Consider the following 11,910-nt stretch of genomic DNA (forward strand, 5'->3'; position numbering starts at 1 on the left):
TTCCACTGATGTGAACACAAAAAGTACAGGTTCTCAGTGTGAAAAAGCCCATTGAAAAGAATGGGTCAGTAAGGCATCAGAGAAAAATTAACAAGAAGAGAAAAACAATCTGTATGTGTCCATAATCTAAACTGGGTTCAGTGAAAAATCACTAATGTGAAAAAAAACCCTAAACCTTAATTGCCTTAAAGGTCATCTATCACCAGATCATGGATTGTAAACCAAGCACACCGACATACTGGTGAGCGCCATAGGAGTTAATGGAGCCTGGAGCCCCTCAGGCTCATTTGTATAATTTTTAAAGCCCTTTTCTTTTATAAAACTAGGGCCTAAGAAGCTAAAAGAACAGTGGGCACATACCAGTATGTCAGTGTGCTTGGTTTACAATCCCTGATCTGGTGATAGATGGCAATTAAATATGTAAATTAACCTGGGTTGTTATTCTATCTCAATCCACAGATTCTCACGTCTGTGTCTCTGTTATATCTACGCTACTTAGGCTGGCTTCTGGCCCGATATCCCATAATGGACCAGGTTAGGGGCAGAATAACAGTACTGATTAGGATTGTGGGCAAGTGTTGTGCCATACTGGATGTTGTGTGGACAACTCTAACTGTGCCTCCCGGAACCCATGAGTTGCTATGAAAAACCATAACTAATCAACCTAACGTACCTTTAATGGGTCTGTAACATGACGCCAGGGCCAGCGCCAGCAATGGGCATTGCTGGGCAAGTGCCGGGGCCCAGGGATGCATGGGGGAGGACAAAAAATGCTTTGTATAAGGAATCATTTTTGGTGAGGGGGGCTGCATCTAATACAGTGGCGTAACAACCACCGTAGCAGCCGTAGCGGTTGCTACGGGGCCCGTGAGGTTAAAGGGGCCCGGGGATGCACGGACTCCGTGTGTCCCTGTAGTGTCGTTGTCTGCCATATTGTGCCCCCGGGCCCCTACCTCTGTGTCCACTCGTAAACCCACCCCCTCCCTCTGTGAGCCGCACGCCCGCCCTCCCCATGGTACAGGTGACCGCCCCCCGGCACAGGTGACCTCCCGCCCATCCCACTGCATGCTGGAGCCGGCCGCTGACAGAGCGGACGGATGCCCCACCTCCCCACTCTACAGCCCACTATACAACCCACCCCCGCGGCAAAACAAGCAGTCGTCCTACTAACAAACCCCCCCACCCCGGTGCCTGAACAAGCGCCCGCCCGAAACACCCCCCCCCCCCCGCGCGGCCGAACAAGCTGCCGCCCGACTCCCCCCCCAATCTTACACCCCCCTCCCCACCCCCGCGGCCCAGCATGCAAAGGCCCCCCGCGGCCAGCATGCAGCAGAACATGCACCCGCCTGACTACCCCAGAGTGTATCCCAATCCCCCAACCCCACCTCCCGTGGGCGAACAAACGCCCATCCGATCACCCACCTACCCGCCAGAACACCCACCTGAAGCCACGGCCTGGTGGTCAGCAATACAGCCCCAAAACATAGGTAAGTATATACATATGTATTTATATGTGTGTATATCTGTTTATACATGTATATACTGTGTATCTGTATATATGAGTATACATGTATATACTGTGTATCTGTATATATGAGTATACATGTATATACTGTGTATCTGTATATATGAGTATACATGTATATACTGTGTATCTGTATATATGAGTATACATGTATATACTGTGTATCTGTATATATGAGTATACATGTATATACTGTGTATCTGTATATATGAGTATACATGTATATACTGTGTATCTGTATATATGAGTATACATGTATATACTGTGTATCTGTATATATGAGTATACATGTATATACTGTGTATCTGTATATATGAGTATACATGTATATACTGTGTATCTGTATATATGAGTATACATGTATATACTGTGTATCTGTATATATGAGTATACATGTATATACTGTGTATCTGTATATATGAGTATACATGTATATACTGTGTATCTGTATATGAGTATACATGTGTATACTGTGTATATACTGTGTATATGAGTATACATGTATATACTGTGTATATGAGTATACATGTATATACTGTGTATATATGCATATACTGTATATATGTGTATATACTGTATAAAATCACTTATACAGACAGCACTCCAGCATTAGGTGAATAAAATGTTCTTCTTTATTCCATGTTTAAAAAGTACAACAAAGTACTGGAATAAAGAAGAAATTTTTTTTCACCTAATGCTGGACGTCTTGGAGTGCTGTCTGTATACATGATTATATATTGCGTGTGCTGTTGGTATTTTCCTGGAGTATATACTGTGTATATATGCATCTACTGTATTTCTACACGCACATATTTATATAAACATATATATATGCGCATATATGATGTGTGTGTTTTTGCATATGCTGTGTATATGGTATGTATGTATATGCTCTATATACTGAATGTGTGTGTGTATTTCCCATATGTGTGTGTATATGCTGTATGTGTGTATATTCTGTATGTATATGCAGCATGTGTGTATATGGCGTTTTTATACTACATGTATGTGTATATATAGTCAGTGTATACTGTATGTGTGTTTAATATATAGTATATAATGTGTATGCAGTATGTGTGATGTTTATATACAGTATGTGTGTATATACTTAATGAGTTTGTATATACAGTGTAACAGAGTGCATAAATGTGCTTGTACAAGTGTATACTTGTATGTATATAGGTGCGAGTATATGAGTGTAGATTTTTTGTGTGTGTATATAAGTATACAAATGTATGTATATATGAGTGTATAAATGTGTGTAATTGTATAAACATGTCCGTATAGAGGTACATTCACAATAACGTGTGAGGGACGTATATCTGGCTGCAAATTTGCTGCCGGATATACTTCCCTCATAGGCGTCTATAGCGCCTGGGCTCGGTACGGTGAGCACAATGAGTACTCACTGTTTCGAGCCGTGGCTGCAAAAGAAAGAGAGCGTTTCTATGGCCGTAAGAACGACCATGTGGCTCTATTCTCTATGGAGAGGGGAGTGGTGAGCCGCGATCACCTCTCCTCCTCTCCAGCGAGCCAGACATGTGTCTGCCACGCTAAAGCCGGGCGCGCACACGTTTATGTGAATGCTGCCTAAATATGTATATATTTTTTGGGGGAACGGGGGCCCCATGTAGAAATCTGCTATGGGGCCCAGCCTCTCCTAGTTACGCCCCTGATCTAATAAATCTATAGGGGGTGAGGGGGACTTTCTATAGGGGGGCTTTATATAAGATAACCATGTGGGGCTGATTGGGATGATAAACTATGAAATATTTTAGGAAACATGAGACTGTTTGTTAGTTTCTGAATGTATAATGTTGCCATGTAAGCTCTCTGCAAAGGGGCCCACTAAGAATCTGTCGCCCAGGGGCCTATTGAGACCTAGAGTCGCCCCTGCATGACCGTGACTGTTTAATATTAGATGAATGAGGTCTGTTTTCTCCCAGAAACAACCCCAATCATCCCTATGGGACGTGCCTGGTATTAGATCACTAAAATAGAATTGAGCTCTGATACCAGAGGGGTCTTAGGGTTGTCTCAGGCAAAAGGTCCCTCCCTGGTACAGCTGCTACCTGTGTAACCGCAATAGCTGCACCTGTGTCGGGACCCCTGGAAACCGTATGGACAAGTCAGATCCATGATTGCAGTAGCCGCCCCTGATAGAAGGAGAAGAGTCCCATATCAGCCCCTGTAGCCCCTCCATGATCTCAAACATTGTATATGGAGGGTGGGTTTCTTTATGTTAAAGATATACAATTCCTTTAAGACAGGTCAAGTTATTAAACTTCTGTGAAAGTAGGGTGTCTGCCAATATATGTACAACAACATAACACTTGTATGGAAAACTTGTCTGAAACTAGACCACATTGTTACTTTAGCCCTCTAAGATCTGGGTGACAACCACTGAGCTCCTGAGGCGGCCATATTGGTTGTCTCCCACCAATATACTACTACTATACTACGAATATTAATACATTAAGAAGCTTGAAGGAAATGTGTTACAGTATGAGAAGTGAGAATGTTGTTTAGTTAGCGGTCAGTGGTTGAGAGAAACTACAGCTCCCAGCATGGCCTGCGTACATCTATACGGGAACTACATTTCCCGGAAGGCTTAGCGCGGCTGTACTCTGGGCATGCGCAGTGCTGAACAAGATGTCAGCTGCCAGGGACGCGGCATGAGCGGTGCAGGAGCCGGGGCCATGGCTGCAATGTACCGGGGCTCAGCGCTCATGAGCGGCTGGAGGAGCATCTGCGGGGCCCGGGGCTGTGTGCGGAGACGGAGCTCGGCGCCATGGTGAGGGGGTCTGTGTGTGATATACAGGACAGGTCATATACCTAGAGGGGGGACAGCAGAGACCCCCGCTATCATGAGAGGTTCAGGTGCGGGTTCCCCCCACAATGATGAGAGTGTCAGATGTGGGGACCGCCCACAATGATGAGAGTGTAGGGTGCGGGGACCGCCCACAATGATGAGAGTGTAGGGTGCGGGGACCGCCCACAATGATGAGAGTGTAGGGTGCGGGGACCCCCCACAATGATGAGTGTGTAGGGTGCGGGGACCCCCCACAATGATGAGTGTGTAGGGTGCGGGGACCCCCCACAATGATGAGTGTGTAGGGTGCGGGGACCCCCCACAATGATGAGTGTGTAGGGTGCGGGGACCCCCCACAATGATGAGTGTGTAGGGTGCGGGGACCCCCCACAATGATGAGTGTGTAGGGTGCGGGGACCCCCCACAATGATGAGTGTGTAGGGTGCGGGGACCCCCCACAATGATGAGTGTGTAGGGTGCGGGGACCCCCCACAATGATGAGTGTGTAGGGTGCGGGGACCCCCCACAATGATGAGTGTGTAGGGTGCGGGGACCCCCAACTCCATGATTGTGTGACCCCCTAGATGCTGAGGGCTTTGGAGACCCTGTATATCTGTGCCCAGCCATAGAATAAGCAGGAGGTGCAGCGCCCCAATGTCCAGGACATTATTCTGTGACGTTTCCGGTGTTGCAGGTATCAGGAACATCTGCAGATGGAGGATAAGAAGCTCAGATCTAATTCCAGAGTCGGGGATAAAAAATCCAATATCTTGAAGAACCCGGGAGTCATCGCTGTGGATAAGATGAGCAGAGAGTCGCTGTGCCAGCACCTGGCAGACAACGTGGTGTATAGGGAAGGTGCGTAGGGATCATGGGGTATGGCAGCTTGTTGTTGTTCTCATGATTGGTTCAGTGTCGCCTCCTGCTTTACACTGCAGGCAGTGTTAGATATTGTCCCTGGAGAGCTGTGTAATCATGCCGCACTGTATGTTGTTAGTAGCAGCAGGACTGTGGAATATGGATTGATATTCCAGGATTGTAGCCGCTCCATGCGCACTGGGGGGGGGGGGGGGTTGTCAAAAGAACACAGCAGGAAATGCGCTCAGTGCAACCGGAGTAGCTACAATCCTGGAATATAAATCCGTATATGACAGTAACAACATACACACAGGTATTGTCCCTGGGGAGATGTGTGATCAGACCTATCACTGGCTGCAGTCTGTATGGTGACACCTGCTGAGTCCTCAATGAGATGACTAAATCTATATGTGAGATTCTTCTACTTACGTTCTTCTATATATTTAGGTCCACTGGTCGCCATCAACAAACCCCCAGGAATGTCCATTGGTAAGTGACTACCAGGTACCTGTAATTAAGCATTACACCATTCAGATTGGTGTCCATATCAGGGGTTCTGACCCACACACCTCATTGTTCTGCTGGTGCTGCTACACCATTTAGGAACAGTCACTTAGGAATCCCCCAAGTGTGACTGCTCTATACCTGCTTCTGCTTCACATGTGCAAAGCTACTTCTGCTCTGGATTGTAGAAGGAAGGGGTTAATATTTCACTTCCCTAATAGAGTATTTGGAAATAGAATTTGTAGACCAGAAAACTCAGTCTCTGTATTACACAATATTTATATCTTCTCCTCCTCCTTAGGAAGTCCAGAGGGATCGTCCATAGTGTCTCTACTCCCAGAGTTGCAGCAAGTTTTGCAAACAAAGTCAGATCTTCACGTGGTAAAAGGTGCACCAAAGTATGTGTGAGACATCCCCTATGCAGCTGTTATACTACCCCCTATGTACAAGAATATAACTACTATAATACTGCCCCCTATGTACAGGAATATAACTACTATAATACTGCCCCCTATGTACAGGAATATAACTACTATAATACTGCCCCATATGTACAAGAATATAACTACTATAATACTGCCCCCTATGTACAAGAATATAACTACTATAATACTGCCCTCTATGTACAAGAATATAACTACTATAATACTGCCCCTATGTACAAGAATATAACTACTATAATACTGCCCCCTGTGTACAAGAATATAACTAATATAATACTGCCCCCTATGTACAGGAATATAACTACTATAATACTGCCCCATATGTACAGGAATATAACTACTATAATACTGCCCCCTATGTACAAGAATATAACTACTATAATACTGCCCCCTATGGACAAGAATATAACTACTATAATACTGCCCCCTATGTACAGGAATATAACTACTATAATACTGCCCCCTATGTACAGGAATATAACTACTATAATACTGCCCCCTATGTACAGGAATATAACTACTATAATACTGCCCCATATGTACAGGAATATAACTACTATAATACTGCCCCCTATGTACAAGAATATAACTACTATAATACTGCCCCCTATGGACAAGAATATAACTACTATAATACTGCCCCCTATGTACAGGAATATAACTACTATAATACTGCCCCATATGTACAGGAATATAACTACTATAATACTGCCCCCTATGTACAAGAATATAACTACTATAATACTGCCCCCTATGGACAAGAATATAACTACTATAATACTGCCCCCTATGTACAGGAATATAACTACTATAATACTGCCCCCTATGTACAAGAATATAACTACTATAATACTGCCCCCTATGGACAAGAATATAACTACTATAATACTACCCCCTATGTACAGGAATATAACTACTATAATACTGCCCCCTATGTACAAGAATATATCTACTATAATACTGCCCCCTATGTACAAGAATATAACTACTAGAATACTGCCCCCTATGTACAAGAATATAACTACTAGAATACTGCCCCCTATGTACAGGAATATAACTACTATAATACTGCCCCCTATGTACAAGAATATACCTACTATAATACTGCCCCCTATGTACAGGAATATAACTACTATAATACTGCCCCCTATGTACAAGAATATAACTAGTATAATACTGCCCCCTATGTACAAGAATATAACTACTATAATACTGCCCCCTATGTACAGGAATATAACTACTATAATACGGCTCCCTATGTACAGGAATATAACTGCTATAATACTGCCCCCTATGTACAAGAATATAACTACTATAATACTGCCCCTATGTACAAGAATATAACTACTATAATACTGCCCCCTATGTACAAGAATATAACTACTATAATACTGCCCCCTATGTACGGGAATATAACTACTATAATACTGCCCCCTATGTACAGGAATATAACTGCTATAATACTGCCCCCTATGTACAAGAATATAACTACTATAATACTGCCCCCTATGTACAGGAATATAACTACTATAATACTGCCCCTATGTACAAGAATATAACTACTATAATACTGCCCCTATGTACAAGAATATAACTACTATAATACTGCCCCCTATGTACGAGAATATAACTACTATAATACTGCCCCCTATGTACAGGAATATAACTACTATAATACTGCCCCCTATGTACAAGTATATAACTACTATAATACTGCCCCCTATGTACGGGAATATAACTACTATAATACTGCCCCCTATGTACGGGAATATAACTACTATAATACTGCCCCTATGTACGAGAATATAACTACTATAATACTGCCCCCTATGTACAGGAATATAACTACTATAATACTGCCCCATATGTACAGGAATATAACTACTATAATACTGCCCCCTATGTACAAGAATATAACTACTATAATACTGCCCCCTATGGACAAGAATATAACTACTATAATACTGCCCCCTATGTACAGGAATATAACTACTATAATACTGCCCCCTATGTACGGGAATATAACTACTATAATACTGCCCCTATGTACGAGAATATAACTACTATAATACTGCCCCCTATGTACAGGAATATAACTACTATAATACTGCCCCCTATGTACGAGAATATAACTACTATAACACTGCCTCCTATGTACAGTAATATAACTACTATAATACTGCCCCCTATGTACAGGAATATAACTACTATAATACTGCCCCCTATGTACAGGAATATAACTACTATAATACTGCCCCCTATGTACAGGAATATAACTACTATAATACTGCCCCCTATGTTCAAGAATAGAACTACTATAATACTGCCTCCTATGTACAAGAATAGAACTACTATAATACTGCCCCCTATGTACAAGAATAGAACTACTATAATACTGCCCCCTATGTACAAGAATAGAACTACTATAATACTGCCCCCTATGTTCAAGAATATAACTACTATAATACTGCCCCCTATGTACAGGAATATAACTACTATAATACTGCCCCTATGTACAGGAATATAACTACTATAATACTGCCCCCTATGTACAGGAATATAACTACTATAATACTGCCCCCTATGTTCAAGAATGTAACTACTATAATACTGCCCCCTATGTACAAGAATGTAACTACTATAATACTGCCCCCTATGTACAGGAATATAACTACTATAATACTGCCCCCTATGTACAGGAATATAACTACTATAATACTGCCCCCTATGTACAGGAATATAACTACTATAATACTGCCTCCTATGTACAAGAATATAACTACTATAATACTGCCCCCTATGTACAGGAATATAACTACTATAATACTGCCCCCTATGTACAAGAATATAACTACTATAATACTGCCCCCTATGTACAGGAATATAACTACTATAATACTGCCCCCTATGTACAGGAATATAACTACTATAATACTGCCCCCTATGTACAGGAATATAACTACTATAATACTGCCCCCTATGTACAGGGAGAGCTCTGGGCTCGTTCTTCTCTCTTCTTGTCATGTCACCACTAAGAGATGTGAAGATTTCTATGCCAAGTGTCGTGAATCAGAGCGGCCGATCACTACATTCTGGTGAGTTTTCTCCATCGTATTCGCAGTATCGTGTGGTTTTGGTCACTTTGCTGTGATCTCTATAACACATAGACGGGAGATGATGATGGTTCCTTGTTCTCAGTGCCGTAACGCTCGGTGTCCCCAGTCCGGGGGAGGGTGAGATAAAAGTGGCTTTAAAGGTGGAGAATATCGGAGGCCTGGATCTGGTGAGAGAGAAAATTACTAATGATAACCACACATAATGACCCTGCTATACACTGTCTACATGTTCCCACTTGGTTCTTTACCATTACCCCATTGACATATAGTTTCTCTACCAAACATCGCTGCCTGATCTAGTTTTACTCTCATTTTGTTTGCATTATGGGCTTTTAGGTCATCCCTGTCTTGCATCCGTCCAAAGGAAGCCTGGAGAGAAGAGAGGTGAAGAGAACCGAGACCCGATATAAGATTCTCCACACTGCAGAGGACTGCTCCCTACTACAACTGCAGCCCATGAGTGGTATTTATGCGTGATGTTATGTTATACTGAGTGCAGCTCCGGAGTATAATACAGGATGTAACTCAGGATCAGTACAGGATAAGAAATGTCATGTATGTACCCAGTGACTGCACCAGCAGCAGAATAGTGAGTGCAGCTCTGGAGTATAATACAGGATGTAACTCAGGATCAGTACAGGATAAGTAATGTCATGTATGTACACAGTGACTGCACCAGCAGCAGAATAGTGAGTGCAGCTCTGGAGTATAATACAGGATGTTACTCAGGATCAGTACATGATAAGTAATGTCATGTATGTACACAGTGACTGCACCAGCAGCAGAATAGTGAGTGCAGCTCTGGGGTATAATACAGGATGTAACTCAGGATCAGTACAGGATAAGTAATGTCATGTATGTACACAGTGACTGCACCAGCAGCAGAATAGTGAGTGCAGCTCTGGAGTATAATACAGGATGTAACTCAGGATCAGTACATGATAAGTAATGTCATGTATGTACACAGTGACTGCACCAGCAGCAGAATATTGAGTGCAGCTCTATGGTATAATACAGGATGTAACTCGGGGTCAGTACAGGATAAGTAATGTCATGTATGTACACAGTGACTGCACCAGCAGCAGAATAGTGAGTGCAGCTCTATGGTATAATACAGGATGTAACTCAGGATCAGTACATGATAAGTAATGTCATGTATGTACACAGTGACTGCACCAGCAGCAGAATATTGAGTGCAGCTCTATGGTATAATACAGGATGTAACTCGGGGTCAGTACAGGATAAGTAATGTCATGTATGTACACAGTGACTGCACCAGCAGCAGAATAGTGAGTGCAGCTCTATGGTATAATACAGGATGTAACTCAGGATCAGTACATGATAAGTAATGTCATGTATGTACACAGTGACTGCACCAGCAGCAGAATATTGAGTGCAGCTCTATGGTATAATACAGGATGTAACTCGGGGTCAGTACAGGATAAGTAATGTCATGTATGTACACAGTGACTGCACCAGCAGCAGAATAGTGAGTGCAGCTCTGGGGTATAATACACGATGTAACTCAGGATCAGTACAGGATAAGTAATGTCATGTATGTACACAGTGACTGCACCAGCAGCAGAATAGTGAGTGCAGCTCTGCAGTATAATACAGGATGTAACTCAGGATCAGTACAGGATAAGTAATGTCATGTATGTACACAGTGACTGCACCAGCAGCAGAATAGTGAGTGCAGCTCTGGGGTATAATACAGGATGTAACTCAGGATCAGTACATGATAAGTAATGTCATGTATGTACACAGTGACTGCACCAGCAGCAGAATAGTGAGTGCAGCTCTGGAGTATAATACAGGATGTAACTCAGGATCAGTACAGGATAAGTAATGTCATGTATGTACACAGTGAATGCACCAGCAGCAGAATAGTGAGTGCAGCTCTGGAGTATAATGCAGGATGTAACTCAGGATCAGAACAGGATAAGTAATGTCATGTATGTACACAGTGACTGCACCAGCAGCAGAATAGTGAGTGCAGCTTTGGATATAATAAAGGATTAGTCATATATTACTCCTGTTTCTCTTGTTCTTCTCTTTCAGTGTATAGGGAGCAGCTCTTGGTCCACTGTGTGTTAAAGTTCTGCCCGATACTTGGTGATCACACTTATAGCGGACGAGTGGCAAAAGTTTTAGGGGAGGACATCTACGTTCCCGTGGAGCAAGCGACCCCAAAACCTCAGGTAAACATTAGATCTTGGTGTCTGCCCATTACTCATGTGATGTATATAATAGTTATTTCTGGGTGATGAATGTGTTTCCTCTTTGTTATGACAGCGAATAGAAGAGAAGATTCTCCATAAGATGCACCTAGTGGACTGGCAGGTGCCCCGAATCCCTCTCCACCTGCACCTCCACCACCTCCTGATACCCCCTGACACCTCCAGGACGCATCCAACGCACCTCACTGCTCCACCTCCTCCCTTCTTCAAGCGGACTATGGACCTTTTGCACCTTAAAATGAGGAAATCTGATTTCAGCAAACCTTAAAGGGACGGTACACCTTTCCCTTGAATTTGTATTTTCCTTATTCCTTGGATATTTTGTTGACTTTTTAGTAATTTTCTTACCTGTGAATAGACTCATTGTACAGAGGTTCTATAAAATGTAATATACACATATATTGCAATGAGT

The 11,910-nt window shown here is 42.8% G+C and overlaps 2 protein-coding genes across 2 annotated transcripts in view; both read left to right on the forward strand.

Annotated features, from left to right (window-relative positions):
* Positions 1-11,910, forward strand: part of LOC140103681 (uncharacterized) — a 147,039-nt gene that overhangs the window by 134,548 nt on the left and 581 nt on the right. The gene's annotated exons all lie outside the window — the stretch shown is intronic.
* Positions 4,129-11,897, forward strand: RPUSD3 (RNA pseudouridine synthase D3). Its single transcript, XM_072126864.1, has 9 exons — positions 4,129-4,319; positions 5,032-5,195; positions 5,643-5,684; positions 6,001-6,097; positions 9,130-9,237; positions 9,341-9,425; positions 9,595-9,721; positions 11,320-11,459; positions 11,554-11,897. The coding sequence occupies exons 1-9, from the start codon at positions 4,159-4,161 to the stop codon at positions 11,764-11,766; spliced, it is 1,137 nt and encodes a 378-aa protein (XP_071982965.1). The 5' UTR covers positions 4,129-4,158; the 3' UTR covers positions 11,767-11,897.

Source organism: Engystomops pustulosus, chromosome 10, assembly GCF_040894005.1.
Source record: "Engystomops pustulosus chromosome 10, aEngPut4.maternal, whole genome shotgun sequence".
In the NCBI taxonomy this organism is placed as follows: Eukaryota; Metazoa; Chordata; class Amphibia; order Anura; family Leptodactylidae; genus Engystomops; species Engystomops pustulosus.